The 27047-nt window shown below is 36.6% G+C and overlaps 1 protein-coding gene across 1 annotated transcript in view; it reads right to left on the bottom strand.

Moving 5' to 3' along the window:
- Positions 1–21609, bottom strand: part of ANKRD31 (ankyrin repeat domain 31) — a 187962-nt gene extending 166353 nt beyond the window's left edge. The window contains exons 1-6 of the mRNA XM_051971339.1: positions 21532–21609; positions 20213–20913; positions 17562–17575; positions 13919–14001; positions 13646–13761; positions 9266–9360 (exon numbers count right to left, since the gene is read on the bottom strand). Of these exons, the coding sequence (XP_051827299.1) occupies positions 9266–9360; positions 13646–13761; positions 13919–14001; positions 17562–17575; positions 20213–20913; positions 21532–21609 (1087 nt within the window). The remainder of the gene's footprint in view (positions 1–9265; positions 9361–13645; positions 13762–13918; positions 14002–17561; positions 17576–20212; positions 20914–21531) is intronic.
- Between the last annotated feature and the right edge of the window lie 5438 nt (positions 21610–27047).

The following is a 27047-nucleotide window of genomic DNA, read 5'->3' as shown; positions in this document are numbered from 1 at the left end:
CCCACGGGAGTTTGGGGCTTAGTCGAACGACCCCTCCCTCCAGTTCCAGCACAGCATCAGAACCCTCACTATTCAGGAAGTGGCCAGGTAAGAAAACTACACTTCTTTCTCCTTCACTCTCGATCTGCAACTCTAGTTTCTCCTTCCCCTCCCCACATAGAGTGGGGATTGCAGAGGAATCCAAGACCTGTTTCAGACCTCTCCTCTACTTTGCTGGCTTGGTAACCTGTCATTTAAATGCTCCTATCCTGTTCCTTTATTAGCATTTTATATAGAGGAGAGACTGGGACTCAATCTTATCTTCTCAAATCCCCATAAAAAAATTTTCACCCAACTTTTAAATTGCATGGTTAACAGAAGTTTACCTCAGTCTGGACAAGCAAGGCCATGCCCATCCCAGACCCCTTTAAGAAAGGTGATTCCAAACTGCTTTCAGGTTTTTTTGCTAACACTTCTGAAAGCCTCAGGGAACTTGATTAAACCTGCCTTAGCTCCTTATGGAGAGATACACAGTCTAGCTTTTCAAAATATTCCTGTGGGCACTCTGGGGAAAGCAGGCTATGTCCTTCTTCCTCTCACTCTCCTACCTAACTTTCTCACTCAAAGGTAGGAACTTTAAAGCTCTTGGCACATTCTCTTCTATTTTTCTTGATTGACATTCTATACCCCTGGCCAGCAATTAAAGGTCTGACTGTCCTGTAAGATCCAACTCTGGCCAAAATTGGAGCTTTAGGAAAAGTCCATTGGACTGGTCATTTCAAAATTCCAAAGAAATTAAATTGGGGAGGATCCTGCAGAGAGTTGAGAGTGAAAATGGTTTCTTTCTTTTCCTTTCTCATTCTCTGGTTGCAGCAGGGCCATGTGGGGTCTGAGGGAGAATTTGAAAACTCCTTAACTACTTTCAACTAGGGAGCTCTGTGGGCAGTGTTATTAGGTGAGCTATCAGCATTCTTAAGGCAGCCCACAGATGGACCTGATACATTTTCTGCAAAAAGGTCCCATTCCTAAACGTCATCATTTCAACCCTGAATGATACTCCACTTTTAATCTGCTCCTGAGATTTGTTTTCTCTAGGCTTCAAAATAGGAATTTTCAACTGCCTTCCAGCCTGCAGACTGGGACTGACTGAGACACACAAGACACAATCAGCTGCTCTGCTTCTGTCTTCAGTTATCACACTCCCCCTCCTGGCTTGAACCCCCCAATATCTCTACGATCCTTGTCAGCTTGAAGTAGCTACATGAAGTTGAGATCTTCCTCGTTTTTCTCCCAAATGAATTTGAGTATTAACTGCTTGTGGCGGGGATGAAGAGGGAAGGAAACTGTTCCTTTTAAGATTAAGTTGTATTCCCTTTAAGAACTGTATTTTCTTTTGATCTGTGATCCTTTTGGAGTCTCAGTTCCCCCTGGGAAAGGCACATCCCCCCCAGATAAATTATCTTTCTGGGATGCCAGAGCCTTTGATTAAATTAGAAATCCTGGTCAAAAAGCATCCCTTTGAAGTGTTGTTAATTTCAATAGGAGATCCAGGCTGAAAACTGATAAGAATCTAAGCCTGGGAACCTCAACTCCTGAAGACCCAAGACTCCTTAAAAAGGGCAACATCTGAACTAGCTCCTTGCAGATGGCCCATGCATTTTGCTAGAACCCTGCCCGTTGATTCTCTCAGTGTAAAATTTCATTTTCCTAATAAGGCTTTGTCACTATAGAAGTCAGTCTCTTGGCAACATGTTGAAAATGCCCATCACATATTTGTAGTGGTGGGAATTCAGAGATATGGAAAAGTAGAAAATGTCATCAGGAAGGAAGGAAGGAAGGAAGCAAGGAAGGAAGGAAGGAAGGAAGGAAGGAAGGAAGGAAGGAAGGAAGGAAGGAAGGAAGGAAGGAAAAAAAGAAGGAAGGAAGGAAGGAAGAGAAGGAAGAGAAGGAGAGAAGATAAGGAGGGAAGGAAGAAAGACAGGGAAAGAAAGAAGGAAAGGAAAGAAAGAAAGAAGAAACAAAGAAAGAAATGGAATGTAGATTGCCCTAAGAGCTACTCTAACTATAAAAGTTAGCAAAAGGTAAAAAGCAGGATAGTAGTGTTACCACCATCCAATAATGGCCATTATATACAAATCTTCCTCCTTTGTCAAAGAATTTAGCACCTCACCAATAATCCTAACCTGGGGGTGTCAACAATCTTGCTGAGGTACTTTTAAACTTCCTCACCTTCCAGTTCTTCAGTCTCCTTTAGTTCTATAACCTACCCCTTTATTCCAGCTCAATGACACATGTAAGAATAAGTCATATAATGGGTCTCACCATTACTTAGAAATGTTCTATTTTTCTAATACTTCTACCTGACCATAAGCTATTATTATTCTACTTTATTCCTCCTAAACTCATTATTCAGCTTTATCTAAACCGGTAATTCTTCTGTTTTTCTGTACTTTCTCATGCCATTATCCCTGTTCTGACTTCACATTCCATTTCTTCTTCTAATTCTGACTCTATAGTTAGCCAGTATTATTCTCTACACTATTCTCTACTTTTTAATCTCTTTTACCCTTTTCCCACTGCCACTCATTCTTTGCAAAACTTCAGCTCTAGATTCCCATCATCAATTTCCTTTGCTCCTATTTAAGTGTTGCCAGAGTTAGAAGCACTCATACAACTATGCTGAATATCTATAATTGGTAAGTTATTGTTATTTATTTTTAATTGAGCCCTCACTTTAGCATGGCAATTATTTTTATTTTTCACTGATTGTTTATATCACAATCTACAAAAGCTTTTCCTCATTTTCTTCTCAAAAGTACCACATTGCCATCTACTCCCTCTTTCTTGTTAATTGAGGATTTTGCCTAGCCTTCTTCTTTGCTAAGAAAATAGAGGCTAATTCTCCAATTGATAAATGGTCAAAGGATATGAACAGACAATTTTCAGATGATGAAATTGAAACTATTACCACTCACATGAAAGAGTGTTCCAAATCACTATTGATCAGAGAAATGCAAATTAAGACAACTCTGAGATACCACTACACACCTGTCAGATTGGCTAAGATGACAGGAAAAAATAATGATGAATGTTGGAGGGGATGCGGGAAAACTGGGACACTGATGCATTGTTGGTGGAGTTGTGAATGAATCCAACCATTCTGGAGAGCAATCTGGAATTATGCCCAAAAAGTTATCAAACTGTGTATACCCTTTGATCCAGCAGTGTTTCTATTGGGCTTATACCCCAAAGAGATACTAAAGAAGGGAAAGGGACCTGTATGTGCCAAAATGTTTGTGGCAGCCCTGTTTGTAGTGGCCAGAAACTGGAAATTGAATGGATGCCCATCAATTGGAGAATGGCTGGGTAAATTGTGGTATATGAATGTTATGGAATATTATTGTTCTGTAAGGAATGACCAGCAGGATGAATACAGAGAGGCTTGGAGAGACTTACATGAACTGATGCTAAGTGAAATGAACAGAACCAGAAGATCATTATACACTTTGACAATGATATTGTAAGAGGATGTATTCTGATGGAAGTGGATTTCTTTGACAAAGAGACCTAACTGAGTTTCAGTTAATAAATGATGGACAGAAGCAGCTACACCCAAAGAAAGAATACTGGGAAATGAATGTGAACTATTTGCATTTTTGTTTTTCTTCCCGGGTTATTTTTACCTTCTGAATCCAATTCTCCCTGTGCAACAAGAGAACTGTTCGGTTCTGCAAACATATATTGTATCTAGGATATACTGCAACATATCTAACATATATAGGACTGCTTGCCATCTGGGGAAGGGGTGGAGGGAGGGAGGGGAAAAATCGGAACAGAAACGAGTGCAAGGGATAATGTTGTAAAAAAAAAAATTACCCTGGCATGGATTCTGTCAATATAAAGTCAATATAAAATTATTAAATAAAAGAAAAGAAAATATTAAAAAAAAAGAAAAGAAAATAGAGGCTATTTGACATGCAGTTCTTATTCTCTTCATTTCTAACCCCCTGGTATCATCCTCAGATCCATGACATGTGGAAAAATAGATCTTGATCTTATCCCTTCACATCTATTACAGCAAATTGCAAACTCAAACTTGCCCTCTTCCTCCCTAATATTAAATCTCTCCCTTCTTACCATTTTCTTCCTTACTGCCTTAAAACATGTTCCAAAATTTTTATCCTTAAGAAACATTCATTGAACCATACTATTCTTTCAAGCTACTATTGTCTCAATTTTTTTCTTTCTTTCTTTTTTATTTATTTATTTATTTTTTTAGTTGAACTAAAAGGAAAAGCTGTCTATGCTCATTACTTCTAGGTCCTTCCCTCTCACACATTCAGTTCTTTGCAATCTAATTTCCATTCTCATCATGCAACTGAAAATGCTCTTTAGGAAGTTACCAATGAGCTGAATTGCTAAATCTTATGGTCTTTTTTCAATCCTCATCTTTCTCACAAAATCTGATGTATTTGACACTACAACTCTCTCCAATTGAATATTTATTCTATCCTCTCTGGCCTTTAATAATATTACCACCCCCTGTTTTTTCTTCTTTCTTATCCATATACTCCTTCTGAGTCTATTTTGTAGACTCATGATTCATATTGTACTCTTGACTTCAGGTATACTCCCAGGCTCCACCCTGGTCTCTTTCCTCTCCTTTCTTTGCATTCTCATAAATTCAACAGGCATTTAAGATCATCAGTTTAACTGTCATCTCTATGCCAATGATTCACATATTTATATAATTATCCCTAGATTCTGCAGAGTTTCAGCCCACATAGCCAATTGCTTATCAAACATTTCAAACTGCGTGTCCAAGAAATATCCTGCACTCAACATATCCAACATATCCATCAACTGAACTGAAATATCCTGAACATCGACATATCCAAAACTGGTATCATTATTTTCCCCCTCCCTTCTTCCAATTTACCCTTTTTCTTGCTTTTTTTTTTCCTATTGAAGGCACCGCCTTTCTTCCAAATCTTCTAGGTTTTATAACCTAGGCATTATTCTCAACTCCTCACCCTCCCTCATCCCACATATTTATATTTTTACAATATCTCTTACATCCTATTCCCCCTCCCTACTCACAGCCACTATTTTAGTCCATCATCCATTGACCAAATTATTGCATGGCCTCTTAATGGATCTCCCTGCCTCAAATCTCTCTTCATTTTAATCCATTCTTAACATTGCTGTCAAAGTGACTTTCCTCCAGTATAGATCTGATTGTGCCATTCCCGTAACTCAAGTGACTCCAAAGCTCTCCCTTCAAAAAAGATCAAGCACCACTTCCTACATGAAGCCTTTCCTTTTCTCAACTATAAGTGCCTTCTGCTTCAAAGTACCTTAACTTCAACTACTTCTTAATTATTTGTATTGATTTTCCTCATATTCGTTCATTATTGTACTTATCTCCCTAGTGTTTGGCACAGTGCCTGGAACATAACAGGTGCTCGATAAATGCTTATGAATGACTGCTGGAATGGAAAATATCATGGAAGAGAAGAAGTATGAGATAAATATGAAAAGACAGGTTTTTGCATAATCTGGGAGGTACATTAAGAAGATCAGTATTTTGTATTATATTCCTTGAATAATTTTATATTCATTAATTTTCTTCTAGTTTGCACTATATCTAAATAGCCAAAGAGAAAGAGTGAGACACAATTTCCTACTCAAATTTAGAATTCAGTCTTCTAATTAATAAAGAAACATACTTAAGTTTCCCCCAGATAATTTCAATTGCTCTGTAAAGTATTCTTCATAGCACTGAATTAAATGTGTAAACCTTATATTTATTTTCCTTTGGCCTGAGAATCAGGTCAGCTTCATTGTGCTCCTGTTCCTCTAAATGCATTTTTCTTTTTCTTTCACTGCATTACACAAAATCAGCTCAGAAAATTAGTTGAAAGGCTAATGATTATGACACTTTCAATTAGAGATTTGAGGAATGACAAGCTATATGGAGCATTCACCTATAAATTTTACTTAAGTAGTGTACGGGTTTAAAGACAGCACTAACTGCAATCTGACTCATTAAAATAACAACAAAAACCCCAGACACTGAATATTTAATGTTGACATGAGAAATACTTCTTTAAAAATTTAATAGTTGTCCTGACTGCCTGTTGTTGCATTACTTTATATATCTGTGAATTTTACCTTTGGGTTGCTCTTATCTATAAAATGAAGAAGTTGGGCCAGATGCTAATAGTAGATCTAATGCCTTAAAATTTGCAAAATATTTAATATAAATTATTTCATTTGATCCTCAAAATAAACCTGTGAGATAATAATACTAAAGATATTATTACTCCCATTTTACAAACAAGAAAACTTCCTTAAAGAAGTAATGTATCTGAATCAAATATTCATTAGTTCTGCTTTGGTTCTCTTCTCATCTTCTCAAAATAGTTAAAAAGAAAGCTCTCAAAGATACTTACCACTTTCTACCCTGATTCTCTCTAATAACTACCACCAAAATAATTATATGTTAATAATTTATACTTTAGACCTAAATATTTTATATGCTACATAAAAAATCCTTTGCAATAATTTAATATTATTAATTCTAAAAACAATTTTTATGAGAAATTTCAATTTCTAGGTAAGAAAAGCTTATTAAAGTACCATAAAGAAAATAATTGAAAAATACTATTTTGAATACTGCTTTTAAGCTTTACTGTATTCAAAATTTAAAGGATGCATGCTGTCCTCAGATTCTTTGAGGATTCAGGAGAGTACTCCCTCTAGTAATGCAGCTTGTAACCTCACTCTAAGCCTTAATTAATGGTTTTCTTGAATTTCTGTGAATGAGAGTATTCATTTTTTTTCTTTTTTTTTTTTAATAACTTTTTATTGACAGAACCCATGCCAGGGTAATTTTTTACAGCATTATCCCTTGCACTCACTTCTGTTCCGATTTTCCCCCTTCCTCCCTCCTCCCTCCACCCTTTCCCCCAAATGGCAAGCAGTCCTTTACATGTTAAATAGGTTATAGTATATCCTAGATACAATATATGTGTGCAGAACCGTACAGTTCTCTTGTTGCACAGGGAGAGTTGGATTCAGAAGGTATAAATAACCCGGGAAGAAAAACCAAAAATGCAAGCAGTTTATATTCATTTCCCAGTGTTCTTTCTTTGGGTATAGCTGCTTCTGTCCATCCCTGATCAACTGAAACTGAATTAGCTTTCTTTATCGAAGAGATCCACTTCCATCAGAATACATCCTCAAACAGTATTGTTGTTGAGGTGTATAATGAGCTCCTGGTTCTGCTCATTTCACTTAGCATCAGTTGAATGAGAGCATGCATCAACTAGCTGCCTAGTCACTATACTGGCCTCAGAAGGCAGACACCCAGTCTGTCAGTAGGCCCATACCTAATGCTTTTCCAGATTGGTAAAAAAAGTTTTCAGAGCTCATGCCCTGTTGATATTGCCTTTGAGACCTTAGAGACACCTCCACATCACAATGTCATCTTATAATAGTATTTTAGTGAAGGTGGTTCTTTGCCAAGATTCTTGTAAAAAAGGCATGTACGTTTTCCATCACTTAAGATGGGAGTACATATAAGATTATTACACTTGTGATATAATTCAGAAGTGTCAAATATGTTCATTTAAAATAAAATTATCAGTATCAATTTTTAATATAAACCTAAAACTATTTAATTGTTTAAAAGTTAATTTTTAAAAACCAGCCAACTTAACTATTTTATTACAAACATATGCCAAATGCAAACATTAAATGTAATGGTTCCATCTAGCAGCATGGAATCATGCATAGAGAGCCAAATCTTGAGATCAGAACAACCAGGTCAAGTCTCACCTCTGATATAGACTGGCTGGATGACCTTGGACTGAGAGAAATCTCTCAGACTTTAGGTTGCAGGTGGTGATCTTAGTAGAGGGAGTTTTCTCTTCAAGAGTTTTCTATACTAATGATCTGTATCCTAAAACAGGAATGATCTGACCTCTGAGTGTGTAATGAGGTACAGATCTGAAGAGGAATATGCTTTAGAAATCAACAGTTAAAACATGTCTTCATGTGACTTAACCCCCCATTCTAAGAGGAAATGCAATCTGTCTAACTGAAAGGAGCAGAAGAGGTGATTTGTTTCACAAAATCTGGTCCTGTTAAATTGGCCTTCCTGTTTTTTACATTTGCTCTTTCATCTTCCATTTCTATACCTTTGCAAAGGCTCTCCTCGGTGTCCAGGATGCCCTCTATTCTTAGCTGCATTTCTCAGAAATCTGAATTTTCTCAAGCTCAGCTCAAATGCCCAGGATATACATGAGGCTTTTTTTATGGTTCCATACTCATTAGAGCTTATTCTCTGAAATTACTTCATTTCTTTCATATGAACTCATATGTATGTGTGCTATCACTATTTCATTTCTTTCTTCATTTTCTTAGCATAGTGATTCATACAGAATAGGAGTGAAATAAATATTTGTTGATTGATATGATCTCAAGAGCAACTTTTTTGTGGTTCCCTCCAGCCACTAAGTCCAGGGTAACAGAGCACCACAGTGATACCCCCTACATGTATGAAATAGTTAAGGAACAGAAAATGCTTTTGGCTTTAAAAGTGCAGTGATGATGTTGCCAGTAGTGTTCCAATAGCAGCAGATATCAATGAGTCAGCTAGAGAGGGCCACTGAAATTCAAAGATTTGAAACCTGAAATAAGGAATTCTATTATTCTTCTAACATTGACAGGGAGAAGAATCAGAGTTATATAGAGAAATACATCTATTAAACTATTATCTTCTTGAAGAAAGGATCTTAGCTTATTCTTTATTATTATTATTATTTGTATATTATCTCCTTCCCTCCCCTCCCATGATACCTTAGACATAATGAATGAGTCCTCAATAAATATTTTGCCTAACTGCATGAAAAATATTATGGCTAATGCTTGCTTGCTCCCCAAAAGTATTCTGAAATGATTGTCAAGGACAAAAGCTGAAGAGAAACAAGATCAGTTCAAGTTTTACATAATATATACTATATACTCTCATATATCCCACATCCCTCAATACACTGTGATAAAATACAAGTTCCTTAAGAACAGGAACTGCTTTGAAGGTGGGGAGAAGTTAGGGAACTAACTATGTCTTCTATACTTAGTTCAATGCCTGCAGCATGCTAGGCATCTTATGAAAGCTTGTTGATTCATTTCTCAAGACACCCTTCCATAAAGGATGGCAAAATAAATCCAGCAACAGTTCTATATTTAGATAAAGTCAAAATTTCGGTGAACAACTTACCTGCAGAGTAATTGTGTTCATTCTTCCATTCAGAATCCTGCACCTGATCATCTTTGGGGCCTTCTTCAATGAATAGTGGGTAATCCATTTCATCCCTAAAAGACAATGGATAGTAACAGTGATTATTCCAATATGATATCAAGAGGGTTTTCCATTTAAAGAATTATTGAGCCCTACTATTCACTCTATTACTTCACCAATAAAGAACAGGTAGGTGGAAGAGGATATCCCTTCAAGAAAAAAGAAAGAACAACATAAAAGTCTTAGGGTCTAGATGATTTGATTTTGCTTGTTTACACTATCCTTAAATATTTGTTTGATATTATCAACCCTAAGGTTTTTATGTTGTATTTTCTTTTTTTCTTGAAGGGATATCCTCTCCCACCTACCTATCCTTTATTCTGAATTATCAATTTGATTGTCTATCTCTCCATGGTCAAGGGCTACAGAAAACTGAGTTTTTGGAAAAGTCACTGATGATACAAAAATTACTTTAATAAAAGAGAATAATAATAATAAGATACAAAATAGAAACCAGAAGAAACAGGAAAGAAAGAAAAATAAGTGATAAAGTTAATCTACAATTCGGATCATCTATTTCTGGAAAACAGAGTTAAGAGAAAAAACATTATATTGTTCTGGTTGAAAACTTAATATATAATGTAGAAGCAATCAAATAGCCTTTTGTTCTTTATTAAAGTAGCTAGCACTTCTATAATGCTCTGTGGAATACAAGGCATCTTACATTTGTTATCTCATTTGATCTTTACAATAATCATCTGAGGCTGTTGTTCTTATTATCATTATACAGATGAGAAAACTGAAGCTAAGAGTTAAAATGGCTTACTCAGGGTCACAATGCTGGGATTTGAGACAGGATTTGAATTCAGATCTCATTGACTCCACATAAAGTACTCATTCTTCAGCTGCCCTGGCATTATGCACCAGGCACCCTTCAAACTCTGCTATATTTAAAGTCCTAAGGAACTGAATCTGAATCTTGTCTCTACTACTTACCATGTGACCTTGAACAAGTCATTATAAATCTCTGGACTTCAATTTTCTTATCTACAAAATGAAGCAATTAGTCAAACCAAATGATGGCTAAGATTCCTTCCAGCTCTATATCTATTAAACTATGATCTTAACATTACAAGAAAGTATAACAAAACATACATTTTTCTATATATAGAAATGATGCTTTAAAATAGTCCTGACACAGAACACTGTCACTCACTAACAATAATAGTAAGTAGTACGTAATAAATAATGCTAGATAAAGAGGAAAAAATATTGGTTTTACTAATATTCATAGTTTATATATTTTATATTATTTTAATATTTTACTTTTTATATTTTATATAAAGGTAGACTGATAGTAAAAATATACTGTAATACCTTCTTTTGATAAGCCTAAAAATCACAACATAAAATTTGTGACCATTGGCAGAATAAAAGAAATAATCATAGTCTTTCACCTTATTTTCCTAACATCTAATAGTAGAATGAAATTTATAATCCTTAAATTCCATTAACACTTTCTTCATTCTACAATTACAGCATATAAAGGGGAGGGATACTCATAGTTAGTAGCAATGCAAATTTGTGATTGGGGGAAGGGATGGCAACCTGGCAGTACAAAACCAGTCATGGCCTTTGACCCAATTATTCCATTGACAATATACCTTAAAAATACTGCCAAAAATATTTAAAGTTACTTGCTCAAAGATATTTATTCATTGTTTCTCATTATGAAAAATTGGAAATAATTTAAGTATTCAATAGCTGGAGGATGGCCAAACAAACTTGTGACATATGACCATAATAAAATGCTAAAATGACAATGAAAAATATAAAGAAGATACCTCAGAAGCCATCAAGTTCACCTCACCATACTTGTTATGCCACAGTCTCTTTGAACTGTCCTGACTCAGTGTCCCTGTACTAGTTTCCGTCTCAGTTTCCTTAACTGTTCCCCTTAGTTGTAAAACCCTGCTCTGGTCCATTAAGACTGAGGACCATTTGCTCTAAGGTTATAAATTGCTAATGTAAGACTCAAGATAAGGGGGAATTCAGACTTCCTGACTCCTTCAGTCCTCAAGAATTTGCTTCTGTTTATTCAGATCCTGACTCTGGCTTTTAGTAAGAATTTATGGCCTCCCCCCATCCTGACAGAACCAAATGGATCTGTGAAGAAGTTTCCCGCTTCTTTCCCCTTTTCTTTATCACAGAAAGATATTTAAGGCTTTGGGATTCTCCCATTGTTTGCTGGATGCTGGATTCTTTGAGATGACAGTCTCGTCCAGCCCTGGGACCAACATTGATCCACTGGTCCCAGTATGTCTCTCCATTTAATAAACTATTGAATTGGTCTTTAATCTCTGACTGGATACTTTGAGATAAGAGTCCTGTCCAGTCAATTATGCTCTCCAATTAATAAAATATTAAAAATTCTCTAATCTCTCTCCTGCCTCAGTTTCTCCAGCATTACAATACCCACCCCCCATTTTACTGATGAGAAAATTGAGATCCAAAGACATTGTGACTTCCCCAATATTATGCATGTACCATGCAAGGATCAGGGACAGAATCTGAAACCAAATGCTTTGACCCAAGACTGTGAATTCACTGTTTTATTTTTTCTTTTTGTAACCCCAAGGTTTAATATAGTAATATAGTAAACTTATAAAAATGCTTTTTATTCATTTAATCATGAGAGTATCCAACATAAATGAGATCATAAATCTACTGAAATGCCATAGTAGTTGAATAGGGACTTTTTCTACTTACTGTGTTAGAGCTTGAGACAATTCAGTTTCACTTCCCCCTTCAGAGAGCTGAAAAAAAAAATTGTAGTTTTATTTGCTTAATGAATGTACATCAAATTAAAAAAAAACTCTTATTTTATTTTTAAATCATTTTTTGTTTTACTCTTACTTGGTCTCTGAACCGAGGGATTCTTGGAGGTTAGGAAGGAAAAGGGCAAGCAAATAAATGATGTCATTTTATTTTAACTCAGTCATTTTGGTTTTGAGCATGCATCCTACTCATAGGTTTGCCATAAAATTCAAAGTTCTCCCAGTTATCTTCTCTTGTGATTAAAAGATCTTGACAACTGAACTATCTTAAGCTAAAATTTTATATTATTATGAACATAGTAATGCAATCTTATAATGCCGACAATCTTTAACTACATAGTATGTGTTGGAGTTTTAAATGTTGGATTAAATATGCCCAGTAACAGAAAGACATGTCATAATATGCTTTCTTAAGGTATCATAAAATGCCTCTGTAACTATCTCTTTTAACAATTGTTCCTCCATTCCTAAGGAAAAAATATTATTCTAAACACCAAAAAAAAGATAGATGGAAAATGACTTTTATTTGAAGCTGTCTTTGGGATGTTTGGATGAGACCATGGCATGACAAAAATAAAGCCACTAAGACTATGAACATCTAAGTACCTCCTGAGAAATGTTAAATGGAACCATGAAAATAAGAAATAAAATCACATTAGTTCTATATTTGGGCAAGCTTCTCTGTTTCAACACATATGGGGATGATGTTCCTTTCCATGCCTCTAGGTCCATATCATCACTCCTTCAAGGCTTGTAGCTTGAATTTTTCTGAGTGGTCCCAAAAGACTAAACCAAATGTCTCTCACTTGTCTGAAGATCCTGTTCTCATTTTAAGTTATCGCCTCTTTCCATAATAGTACATTGCTTCTCAGTTTTGAAGAAGTCTTTACTCTCTGAGTTACCTGTCAGACTTTTACAGCCAAAAAGGATCGTCAGGAAAAGACTTCTAAACAAGACATATTTATAAAATGTTACCAGAAACCTCAGAGATCATATAAAACAATGTATTTGCAATCTTACAATATCCCATTTCAGTCATCTTGCAGGAGTTGCCCATTTGCTAGAAATCAATTACTTACTTTGTTGAGCTTTATTTACTCACAAGATCGTTATCTCCACAGAGAAAATACAAAAGATCACAAACTGAGAGGATATAAGAATGAAAATTATGATTACCTAATATCACTTCCATCACCTCTTATTTTTCCTCTTCTCCCAACAAAAATAGGAATTTTATTCTATATCAAATCTTTTCAAAGTGATAGCAAGAAAATAAGTTTTCATAAAGTAATCATAGAAAATGGAATGAAAAAGAATAGAGGTACAAAAAGAGCCATAATTTAAGGGTAGAGCGACTAAGGCTAGACCCAAGGTATTAGGACAGTTAGCTTTGAAAAAATTAAGCATAATGCTCTGTAACCAAAAAGATTTGTTAAATAAATAAATGAAATCTTTTTGCTCACTTAAACCCCATTCCCAGGTGCTAGCTTTCCCAAAATTGTCTTCCAATATTTTGTGATACCCTTCCTTGAAAATAGTGGTCACAATCCAAAAGATCTCAACTTCTTCCCCACTCCTGGTAAATGTTTCTTGTGCAGGGTGCAAAGATTGGTATTTATGGCTCTGGAAGCAAGAAAACTGAAGAAGAGAAAAGAAAGGACAAGAGCAAGAAAGAATAAAGCCACTTTCACTGTTTTCCATCATAAGAGAAAATACCAGTTGGTGTTTCAAAACAATCATTGACATTTCAGCAACAGTCTTACATATCTATAGTAATTTTAAAAACTCTACATACTGGGTTTATCATGTGCTTATTCATCTGCTCTTGTAGATACTCTTTAAGTTTGTACACAAGATGAATTTCTGGAGAGGATGCTTCTAGAATGACACAAACACAAAATCATTTACAACAGGGTGGATATTTCCTTCTTTCAATGATCCAAGCAATTCATCACATCTCCACAGTATTTTAAAAATTTATTTTGTAATCCATGATTTGTTAATTGTCACTTTTCTATAACCAAATTTTAACCAATGAGTAGGAAGACATATAAACAAAAGCAAAGCCTCAACACTTCTGTTTTTTTTTTTATTCTGTAATGAATGTTCTGAACTGGGTCCTTCAATATTTGACGATTTATTCCTCAGAGGAAAATATATTAGCATAGTTATTTTAATACTTCTATACTCTAAAAATCCAGGATTTCATCCTGCTCTCTGGTACTCTATGCATTTAAAAGAGTTTACCAAAGAGATATTTCAGCTTCAGGTGTAATCCAACAAAGTACAGAGTTGGCATTGGTCAAAAATCAGAAATCTGCTAAGCTTTTAAACGACCTTGATTGAGCCCTTTGAAATCAAGTGCTACTCAAAGGCATAGAATGAGGTCAAGAAGTCAAGGGAAAAGAGAAAATTCATGTGATAAAATTATAATATGTAATGAAAAAGTGACACTGGCCAAATCTCTATCTAGCTCAGATTCCTCATAAAAATGAGGATAATAGCACCTATCTTTCAGGGTTAGGAGGATCAAATTAGGTAATATTTATAAAGCATTTCATAAACATTAAAACATGACAAATAATAACTATTATCATTACTACTCTTTTGTCTTTTCATCAGGGACAAACTGTGCTTCCCCCTTTCTCTTCTATATCTAACTCAGGGAATGATAATCAAATCAGCACTGCCATTTCTGTAATGAATATTTTAATCACTTGCTAAATGACTCCAATTACCATCCATGCATTTGACTTCCATGACCAAAATACTCTTCCCTTCTCACCATGTTTCTATATGTATTGACCTGCCTTATTAGAATGTAAGCTCCTTGAAGACCAGGACTGTCTTGCTTTTAAAAAAAAAAAAAAAAATTGTAGTCCTGTCACAAAGTATGATGCTTAACATATAGCACTTAATAAATGCTTTTCTCATTCATTCATTTTTCCTGTGATCAATACTTGGAAAATTATGTTCATAAAAAGATGTTATAGAAGGAGCTCTAGACCTTAAATCAGCAAAGTCCTGGGTTTGAATCCTAATCCTTTTAGGATCTGAGTGATCGTAGGGAAATCACTTAACCTCTCTCCAAGTCTTAATTCTCTCACTTGAAAAATAGTGCTATTATTTATATTACCTACTTTACAGAACTATTATGAGAAGGGTTCTGTAAGTCCATAAAATAGGATATAAATGTGTCATTATTTCTCCAGTTATCTGTAACATGAAACTAGCTTAAAAAGTTGTTTAGATAATTTCTATAAAAATTCTTTACCTTCCCTAATTCTATGCAAACTAATCCTATTTTACTTGGGTATAGCCAGAAAAAATTAACTTTTTACTGTTCAGTTTGCTTATTTTCTCTATTGTACAAAATTGGCACTTCTCACCAAGGCTAACCTCTTTACATGTACCTTCAAATCTTATCTCCAAATTTCTACAGCATATTGCCCCCACAAGCATTCTCTTTCTCCATCTTCAATATCACACTCTCTTGTAGGTCCTTCTTTCATTGTTGTCTACAAACATAACCCAGTTTTACCCATCTCAAAAAAAAGAAAAGAAAACCACCTCTCTATAGCCTACCATCTCCTCTATCTAATGTTCCCACTTTCTCAGAAAACTCTTTTAAAAACAAAGAAGCAGATCTATTTACACTCATTACTTTCACTTCCCCTCCTTTCCAAAACCTTGAATAATCTGGCTTCCAACCTCAAGACAACTGAAACTATTCTTTCCAAGATTATCCAAGATCTCTTAAACAAATAAAGTGCATAATTATTTCTAAGTGCCATTCTTCTTGACTTTTCGACAGCATTGGATATTGTTGATCACATTCTCCTTCTAAATACCTTCTTCTTTCTGGGTTTTAGAAACATTACTTTCTCCTGATTTTTATCCTATCTTTTTGTCTACTCAATTATCTTTGCCAGCTTATCATCCATATAAAATCCTCTAATTGTGGTTGTACACTGAAATTTTACCCTAGGTCATCCTCTCTTTTTTTTTATACATTATCTCACCTGATCTCACATTTTCCTTATTTGTAGATGGCACCTACTTTAAAGGGTTTGTTGTAAGAATCAAATTATTAAAGCACTTTGCAAACTTTTGATCCCTACAAACATGTTAGCCATAGCTAGTTTCTAATTCCTAGTTTCTCTCAAATCCTGCAACTATAAGCTGCCTAGAGGATATTATAGGCTGAATATCCCATAGACATTTCAAAAACTCAGTAAATTCAAAATAAAACTCATTTTTCTTTTCAAAACTGTCCTTCCAAACTTCCCTATTTCTGATGCAGGGCCCATACCACTGTCTTCTCAGGCACCTCAAATCCTCAGTGTTCTCAACTCCTCATTTGTCTATAAATCTGATAAAATTTACCAAATTTGGTTGTTTTTAACTCTACAAAAATATTTCTCACATTCTTCCCCTCTCCCTATTCATGTACAGTCATCCCCATCTCTAATGTAGCCCTCATTATTTCTCAAATGAACTATTTCAAAGGCCTCCTAGTCGTTTCCCTACCTAAAGCTTCTCACCATTCCAATCCATCCTCCACATGACTGCTAAAGTGATTTTCCTAAAGCACAGTCTGACCATGTCAACCTACAAGGAGGATCCCTTAAATTATGATTATTATTGGTACCCTCCCAGGTACTCTCCCAACTTGCATATACAGTCTAGGGTTGGGTCCCAAGAGGGTAGCTGCTCCTTCAGATTCTTGGAATAACCCATAGTTCATATCCCCCTACTAGTCTGCTTCTAATGAATAACAATGGCAATAGACATACTCTTAGCAAAAGCATTTACTAAGATGGCATGGCAAGAAAACAAAAATATTCTCCCAATACACTATTACCTATACTCACTGTGCACTGAAGTTAACTTTAAAAAGTATTGCAATTCAACTTGCTACAATTGATACAATTAAACTTGTTGACTAATGAAATGGGGGAAGAGGGAGCCCTCAAAAAGATGCATTTTTTCTAGTAGCTGGTTAAATTATAGGCAGCTTCCAGGTTAAGATTTCTTCCTCTGACTTTGGACATCAAGAAGTTTAAAGGGTGTGGAAAAAACTGTGTTTAAACACTTGTGTCTTTGGCTCTCTTTGTCTCTACTTTCCTATCTCTTCTCTCTCCTCTAAATCCTGTCTCTAAACCTGCCCATCCAGGGCATTGCCATGGACCTTTAATTCAGCCGAGGAAATGGAGACTGTATATTAAAAATGTTCTCTACTGTAAAAACAGGTAGAGTATGGGTTGATCTACAGTGCCTGTTAACCTTATCTGACCTTACAGAAAGGCAATGGAAGAACTTTTTCTCTGGGTCAATTATAAAAGCCTGTAAGGAAACTAAAGTTATAGCAAATTAATAAACTTTTTAAAGTACCCACAAGAACAAAAGGTTCTACCCACTAAAAGAATCTTTCTTACCTCCATACACTCCTCTGCAATCAGAGTGAAAACTGGAATCAGATTTAAAAGATGTATCTTGAGAAAAAAATAACCTTTCAATCAACACAAAAGACACAAATTATTCTACTTTTCTTAGATTCTAAAGAAAACAATATAGTAAACAAAATCTACTATTCCAACTAACATTTTTCAATCACAAAATTCATAGCTAAGTTGGTATAAGGATTTTCATTTCTGAAATATTTTTCAGAAATGTATATACCTCTCATTAGAAATATATAAGATGGAAGATAGGAGAGTGAAATAATATTTTTTTTAAATCTCTTGCTATTCTACTGATTTTAGAAAGATGTGACAAAATATGTCTACCTCTGGGAAAGAGAGAAGAGCATTCTTTCAAAGAATATGCAAGTACTAACAAGGCCAGTGCTCCTGTTTTTTTGTTTTTTCTTCAAATTTCTCAATACCATAGGCATTTTGGGGAGAAACTTTAGGATTAAAAACTCTAGGTACATATTTCGTCAAAGTCCAATTAATATTAACTCTCATCTTGTTTTTTAATTCTATTTTTTTCTTCTCGTAAAAACTTAGAAATGTTCTAGTGAACCATTTTTATCTAAGATATTTTTCTAAGATGAGTTTTTATAAAGTTCAAAAGTGTTATAAAGGAAAAAATCTACACACCATAAAATTATACTGATCTTCTCAGTATCACACTTCAAAAATTGTCCTTTATTTCCTGCCACTTAAATACACTCATTTTATTTCTTTAAATGAGGTAAAGCCCATACTGAAGCAAAAGGGTGATACAATGACTAGAGAAAGGGTACTTAGTAGCTGCATGTTCCATCATTAAGCAGGGATGATTTTTCTTGGGGTAGGAATGTAGAGGCCCATCATTTGAATATGGCCACTTCCACTTATTTGTGAAAAAAACACATTTAAAAAAAATTCTAATCCCATCAAAATCACAATAGCACCATAGTTCTACAGTAAGATTGGAATTAATGAAAATGTGTAACTAAGAAAAAAAATTTTCTTTTAGTGTAATAATCCTAAAAATAGTTTGTAGTAATAATTTTAGTACAAAATCCTTCAGTTTGACTTCTCCCTCATTGCCCCCAAGGCTACTTTATTTAATTGATTTATTTTGGTTATTAATTCCAAGTCTTTTTATATTTTGCAAATTATCTTCCCTATTTCTCATTTCCTTTAAATGTATAAACAAGGTTTGCAGAAGATTTTTACAAGCTATACATGTATGGATACTGCAAATCTCTTTATATAAAAGGTCTGGGGTAACAGATTAACTCTACAATATAGAATGATCTATTGTAGCAGATGTTTCCTTTATGTACCTCTGTTTCAGGAAATATGATTAGGCAAAATATATATATGCAAATCCCTGTTCTAATGAGTTGTTACAATGAGGATCTGTTAAATCATGTTTTCTTTCAGCACCTCTCAGTCTCTTACATTTTTAGGGAACAAGGTTGGCAAATAGTCCTGTCATGTGATAAAAGAATTTTGCCCTTTTTTTTTTAAGCCTATAAACTAATACTAAAAATTTATAATTACTGAGCATTTCTATGGTACCTGCCCTTGTGCTATAGTCAGTTGCAATAAATAACTGCTTTCAGATAACAGCGGCATCTGGGGAAAGCTAAGCACTCTAGAACTCACATAAAATAATTTAGAACGAGGTTTACTGGCAGAATATTACATCAAATCTGATAAGTTCTAGCAAATTAAAAGACATTAAAAAAAAAAAAAACCCTAGATCGTTTGAATCCGGAGTTCATTATTGGCAGGTTGGCAGTTTATAACCCTCTGCATTTTTAGATAAATATCTTAGAATATTTATTCTATAATAGGAGAGGACATTCCTTTTTTTTTTTTTTTTAATCTTGGGTTGTGACAACGTCCATTCCTACTACTAATTCTCTCAATTGTTGGCTTTCTAAAGTTTGGCTTTGTTGGTATAACCCTTTTATCACCCATTCCTAGTTTGGGATTATCTGGGTCTCAGACATTAGCTAGTTGTGTAACCCTGACTCAGTTTTTTGATCTGTAAAATGAGAAATATATTACATTACATATTACAGCCCCTATCTCTTAGGGTTTTGTGAGAAAATGAAGTAATATTCATAAAGTATTTTGCAAACCTTAAAGAGAAATATAAATGCTATGATGATGATGATGCTCTAGATGTGCACTCTGCACGTGCCCAAACCCTAACCCCCTTCCTCCAGAAAAGTCCTGAAGCAAAAGAATCCTTAGCATCCTTTGATAGCAAACTTTGGACGTCTCTACAAGAGTACAACGCCCAACTTTAGCGGCAGAGAAAGTGCCCCTCCCCAATAAAGCATTGCTTTGAAGGAACGTCGAAGGCCATTTAGTGTACACAGGACACCCCGCTAGGCGCCCCCCCACTAGAGGAGACTGGGCTCTAGAGGAGGTAAGGACCAACCTCTGCAAGTGAGCCAGCTCCTCTGCCTCTGGCCCTTGCCCGCACCCCGGCCCTGGGGAGGCCTCTTCGCCTGCTACGCGGCCCAGCCGGGGCCTCAAATGTGGCCAAGGGCCCCGGGAGAGCCGTCCGTGCCTTTCCCACAGCAAGCCTAGGCCCCTTGGGTGACGGGGGCGGGCGGGCACCGCCCCTGGGCCGTCACCTTTTCAGGGGCAGCTCCTCATCCTCCCGCTCGCTCTCGGTCACAGAGCCCTCCACCACCGTCTCGTCACTGTCCCAGTCTAACCCTCGGGCCGATTCTTCCTCCATGCCCGCCTCAGTAATACCGCCCTTTTCCCTCTTATTGCCCTTCAGGTCTCTCAGCAAAAGATAACCCCGAGGGCAGCCGTCCAGCGCACCCTGGATTGAGCTCTGGGGAGTAGAGCTGGGGCGGGGCCGGAGGAAAGAGGGGCGTGGCGAGACGCGCGCGCCCTGCCGAGGACCTGGGACAGACAGAACCCACCCACTCCTCAGTTTTCTAGAATGAGGTGCGGGCGGGAAAAAGAGGCGCGTGCTCACCCTTGGCTCCTCGAGTGGAGGAAGGGGAGACTGGGAAGAGGCGGGGATAAGTGCTCGAGACGGAGTGTGCGTGCAAGTCGGCTCCCTGTGAAGAGGAGGGTGGGGCAGGAGAAAAGGGGCGCTCGCTAGCTGCGCGGCTCCACTCGCACAAGGACTACGGTGGGGGTGGGGGATAGGTAGGAGCACGTGGGAAGACGCGAGGTCGAAAGGTCGCTCTCGAGCAGAACTCTGGTAGAAACGAGCGCTTGCACAGAGATCCGGAAGTGATGAAGCGAAGTAGGGCGGGGCGCGGTGGGGGCGCCTCTTCGAATTCTCGCCCACTTTGGGGTCCTGCGCGTTTCTTACCTTTTGGGCCAAAACTTACCACGTGAGAGACTGGAAGATTCTTAGGGATCAATGAAGGGGAGGGAGAGGCACATGATAGAGAGCTGCCTTCAAGTGCTTGAAGGGCCGTCTTGGGAAGAGGGCTTCTTAGGGTCTTTTGGCTCCCCAGCATCAGACTAGGAGGGAGCAGTGAGGGGGCATTGCCCAGAATCAGATTTAGGATTGAGTAAAGGGAAAACTAACTCATTTTAAAGAGAGCTGTGGAGAGACGGAGTCCCCCACTTCTTCCTGTCCTTCCCTCCCCCTCCAGTGGAGATCTTTTGGAAAACACTGATTGCCCACTTTAAACTCTGTAAACATTTATTGAGCACTTAATATATGTACCAGATACTGTCCTAAGGCTAGGATTACGACTAAAAGAAGCAAAAGGGAAGAAAACGTGCAAATAAATACATACAGAACAAGTTATGTACAGGATAAATAGGATGATTAATAGAGGGAAAGCACTGGGCTTATTAAGGGTTGGGAAAGATTTCTTCTAGAAGGTGGGATTTTAGTTAGGATTTAAAAGAAGTCCCAAGTTTAGTAGGAGCAGTGGAGGAGAACATTGCAGACAGAGGTAACAGGTAGAAAGAATGCCTGGAGCTGGGAGGTGAAGTCTTGTTCATGGAACAACCGGAAGCCAATGTCAGAAAATGGATGAGTTTTGTGGGACATTGTTCATGGAACAACCGGAAGCCAATGTCAGAAAATGGATGAGTTTTGTGGGACAGTATTTGTTGGAAATATTGGGGGAGGTCTTCTCATTCAAATAATTGTCAGACCAGAACAGACAGAATTCCTTCCAGCTTTCTGTCCTTTGCTTCTCTGTTGTGCAGTATTTCTACTCACCTAAAGCCCTATAATTCTATTGGTCTATGAAAATGTGGGCATAATCTAGTTCAACAACCCAGGAGAAACTTTCAACTAAGCTTTTAAAAAAATGTAATTTCATTTGTACATATCCATAATGCAGAAGTGCTTCAAATATTCCAAAAAATCTAGCTTTGTTGACTCAAGATTTAATTAAAACCATTAAATTCAAGAGGGAGGGAGGTGGACATTGCCCAGTATCAGATTTAGATTCTATGTAAGGAAAAAAACTTAAAAGTGAAATGGGGAAATAATGGGTCCTCACTTCTTCATTCTCATCTCCCTACCTTCAGTCTGGAAAAGATCAGATAGCCAACTTCAAGACTGAAGTGTAGAAAGAGATTATAGATAAGAGATGGGAAAGGGAGGGAGGAATTAAAAACTGATAGATCATGAAATGAAGAGTGAGGGAGAAATCATGATCAGAGAAGCAAATTTTAGATTTCAAGTTGTGTGGATTTTAGTGATATCTAGGGTATGATCATCCTTGTGGATAGCAGAAGTAAAAGGCAAATGTAGAATATAGGAATGAAGTCAAAGAATTTGAGAAACAAGGGAGTTTCTTAAGAACATGAGAACTGAAGTCAGGAAGGATGATAGAAACAGACCAAGAGAAGTTGACTGTTGGCCAGCAGCTAAAATCTTTGAAGAAGATAAAATGCCTAGGAAGTTTAGATGGAAGCTACAAGAATCCAGAAAAGATGCTGAGAAGGTGGCAGACCTAGAAGTGGTTGTGGGAAGCAAGGAAGATGCAAACTCCTTCTCTTCCTGATTCTTTGAAAGGAGTATGAGAAAAGTAGTGGCTAGCAGCGGAGAGAGTGGAGGTTGAGGAAGGACCCCAAAAGGTTGGGAGTCTCAGATCAGTGTCATGAAGGTGTTTCAAAAGAATTTGCAGGCTTGAACCCATATCCAAGTCAAGGGGCAAAGTTTTGTTGTAATTGTAATGCCAATTGAAGTGGGCTAAAATGCAGGAGAATTTAGCCAGGAACCTGGAGAAAGGAGACACTGTAATCTAGTTCATGTCACTGATATGCTAATGGCCTAGAGGTAGAAGTGAGGAGTGGTCTCAGGGATTTGGTTATCCCGGAGCAGCAGTGATACCATCTTAACCCCAGCAGACTTGAAATCACTGACAGACAAGATTGTCAGAACAGAAGTCTCAGGATCACTAATACATCTCCCCTAAAGTTTAAGGGAAGAAACATTATTGTATTGCTAGGCCAGAAGAGTTTTACAATCATTTACAGAACAATAGCTTTCTTAGATCAGAAGGCCTAAGGACCACAGATTCCAAAGCCAGAAGATTTAGAATCACTGACAGATTGTTAGAGCAGAAGCACTCTAAGGTCAGGGGACCTTAAAATTATTGCTCTCTCCCCTAGAAGCTGTATTCCATCATAGAGGATGATAATGGATGTAGTATCTTCAGGGGAAAACCAAGCTTCAAAAAGCAGCTGGAGAAAGAAAGAATGTCAAAGGAGTAGACCAAAGCAAAATTCTAAAGGAAACAGTGGAAAGGGTGGTCAGAGGTGGGAAAGGAGTGGAAAAATTAAGAATTTGGTGGATTGAGGTAAGATTAAGGGACAGATCAGAGGGAAAAGATTTTCATCTAGAGCAGAAGTTTAGAATAATAGGGATTAGGGAAGCAGGAAATCAAGAATTAAGATCACAGATTTTAGAGCTAGAAGAAACTCTAAAAGGGCTTTGAGTCTAACCTTTTACATATGTGGAAACTAGGGCACTGAAATATTAAGTGACTTGTCTAGGATCACACTTAGTGTTTGAGGCATTAGATCTTTCTTAGAGTTTGGTGCCCTAGTCACTGGGATACTGTTTTTTAATTGGGGAATTTGCTAGTCGGAGGAGAAGCAAGAGTACAAAATAGACCAAAGATAAGCGAGTGAATAAGCCTCAGTTTTAGGTATTTTCCAGTAATTTGACTTAAGTTCATGAGTTTTCCCTAAAGGGGCTGAGGTGATGGATGGTTTCCCACAGTTACTTTTTTTCAAGAAGTTTTCTAGTCGATCTTTTGGAAGAATTTTTTTTTTGTATGACAACATTTTTATAATGAAAATTGATAGGGAATATTGTATTTTTTATAAAAATCTAAAGTCAATGGTTCTGAAACATCAATGAATGATAAACATAAACATGGTCTATATGCATCCTGGGTTCTTTTATCTTCTATATTCTTTCTGCCCAACTTTTTAAGTAATTTTCTGTAATGCCAAAATGAAGATGAATAGGGTTGGGGGTTTTTTTCTCTTAGAGTGATAGAAGACATGAAATTATTAGAAATTTAGGAAAGAGAATAAGAATAATGAAATGAAAACACTAGTGAATCTTTTCAGCATTATTCATTAGAATTTAAGCCAAATTGTTCTTGTATATTCAAAAAATATTAATCCATGGAATTTTAACAATCCTTTCCTGAAAAGTTACTAAATTGATCCATTGATTGATTGCTTGATACATCCCAGTCAGTGAGACTCAGCATCCCAAAGATAAGTTGTTCTTTGGACAATGTTTGACTATTGAAGTAGTGATATATAGACTTTTTCTGGAAATTAGCCTCACTATTTAATATTCACATGTATTTTTTTCTTCTTTATTAAAACTCTTCCTAGTCTCCTACTTTATTTCTTTCAGATCCAATCTAATTTATTTATGACTCTAGATCTGGGAGCAAAGAGAATTTGCATGGCTAATTTGGGCTTAGGGTATGGCATAATTTTACATGAGAGCAAGTCTAGCAGCATTTAATCCACAGTAATGCCAGTGTAGATGAGGGAGTAAGGTACTTGTACCCCATGACAATACCCACACATTGAAACAGAGTGGAGGACGTAGCTAGAACTCCTCTATCATAAAAGAATACCAGAATAAAGAAGTCATCCTCTACACCTACTGCTTTCTTTATTGTATGTTCATCCTGACAGGTTCCATGACTTTAAAAGGCTATAATATAATACAGTTGCCAATTCTAGGGAATATTGTTGATTTAAGTTGGTATAACATCTAGATAACAGAATATTAGAATTCAAACGTCCAAGTGACCTTAGAAAGTATGATTTTGAAGACTCTGACCAGAAAGAATACAGTTTTAGACTACAGGAGTTCTTGGAAATCATCTAATGCAACTTGTTCCTTTTTTATGATAAGGAAATAGGATCAGAGGGATAAACTGATTTTCCCAAAATCACAAGTTAGTAAGAGAGCTGAAATTCAAATTGTGTGGAAAATGGATGGAGAGAAAAGACTAGACACAGGGATACCAATTGGGATTATTGCTATAAAAATCTAAAGGAGAAGTGATGAAGACCTGAACTAGAATAGAAAGAAGGGGAGAAGTACAAAAGATACTGTGAAGGGAGAATTCAATTGATATTTGAATTGTGGGAGAGTGAGGAGTTAAGGACAACATGATGTTTGCAAAACATAAAATGATGCAGGGGGAGTAGCCTCAAAAAAAATTAGGGAATTTTTTTTTAATTATTGCTTTTTATTTACAAGATATATGCATGGGAATTTTTGTTTTTAAAGAATTTAAAGAGTTAAAGAGTTCAGAGGAGTAGATAATGAGTTCTTTTTTGGATATGTTGAGTTTGATATCAAAAAGCATTTATTCAAGGCCTAGTACATAGTAAGGGTTGTATTATGATTTTGGGATACAAAGACAGTAAATGAACTTTCAAGGAACTGATATTCAATCAGAAGAAACAATATGTACTCATATGCTCAGGCTTCCCACTGGGAAGTTAATGAAAGACAGGGGTGAGAGAGAATGTGTTCAGTTTGGAATATACTGGATCCAGGCCATTCGTGTTACCTAGGCTCCTGTAGTGACTCAGACATGGAACCATCCGTAGACTAGCCCTTTTGACATTTTGATGAAAGCAAGTAGAGATTCCTCTTTTACCCAACCTGGAACCAATTAATCTTTACAGGTTTCGCCATTATCTACCTGTATCTGCCTTTCAAAATCAAACTAGCTTTTATCCCCACCTGGCATTGTGGAGTTGAAGTTTTGAGGAATTCAAGCCACTACCAATTCATTTCCTGACACTTGGGAATGACTATTCCTGGAATTCTGTGTCTCCCTGCTGGTAGTAGTTGCAGCAATCAGTCAGTGTGAACCTATAATCTAAGGGATCCAGCCCCCCACCCCACCCCACCCCTGGGGTTCTGATTTAGAGAAGCATGTTAAAGGTATTGAATCTTTATATAACATTTTCCTTCTCCTTTCCTTTCCCAGGACAGCCAGGAATTTGTTGTCTGATGGTGTACAGTGTAATATGCCATTCAGTAGGACTCAGTAAAACTTCTGTCATTGGAAGAATTATCTGGAAGACATTTGCTGTATGCAACCATAATCCCACACCAGATTTAAGCCATACCTTCCTCCCCAGCACTAGCAGACTCAAACGAGCATTTTTCACACTGTTGAGACAGAGAAGTTTGTGCCATACATATGATGTCATATGATGAATCAAGTGTCAGAAGATTGTAGGTGGTATAGTGAAAAGAGCACTGGACTTGGGGTCAGACCTAAATTCAAATCCTGTCTCAGACGCTCAATAGCTGTGTGATCTTAGAAAAATTAACTAATCTCTGTTTCATTTTCATATCTCAAAATGGGCAGAATAATAGCCCTGAGGATCAAATGAAGTAACTTATGCAAACATTAAGGTACTATGCAAATAGTAGCTATCATTATTTTGGTCAGCCACGTTTACTTTTTTTTTTTAATTTAAATTTTATTTTATTTAATAATAACTTTATATTGACAGAATCCATGCCAGGATAATTTTTTTACAACATTATCCCTTGCACTCGCTTATGTTTCGCTTTTTCCCCTCCCTCCCTCCCCCTCCCCAGGACGGCAAGCAGTCCTATATATGTTAAATATGTTGCAGTATATCCTAGATACAATACATATTTGCAGAACCGAACAGTTCTCCCGCTGCACAGGGAGAATTGGATTCAGAAGGTAAAAATAACTCGGGAAGAAAATCAAAAATGCAAATAGTTCACATTCATTTCCCAGTGTTCCTTCTTTGGGTGTAGCTGTTTCTGTCCATCATTTATCCATTGAAACTCAGTTAAGTCTCTTTGTCATAGAAATCCACTTCCATCAGAATACATTCTCATACAATATCATTGTCGAAGTGTATAATGATCTCCTGGTTCTGCTCATCTCACTTAGCATCAGTCCATGTAGGTCTCTCCAAGCCTCTCTGTAT

Source organism: Antechinus flavipes, chromosome 1, assembly GCF_016432865.1.
Source record: "Antechinus flavipes isolate AdamAnt ecotype Samford, QLD, Australia chromosome 1, AdamAnt_v2, whole genome shotgun sequence".
NCBI classification, from domain to species: domain Eukaryota; kingdom Metazoa; phylum Chordata; class Mammalia; order Dasyuromorphia; family Dasyuridae; genus Antechinus; species Antechinus flavipes.
Note: the sequence above shows the minus strand (reverse complement) of the source record. Positions and strands in the feature narration are given on the sequence as shown.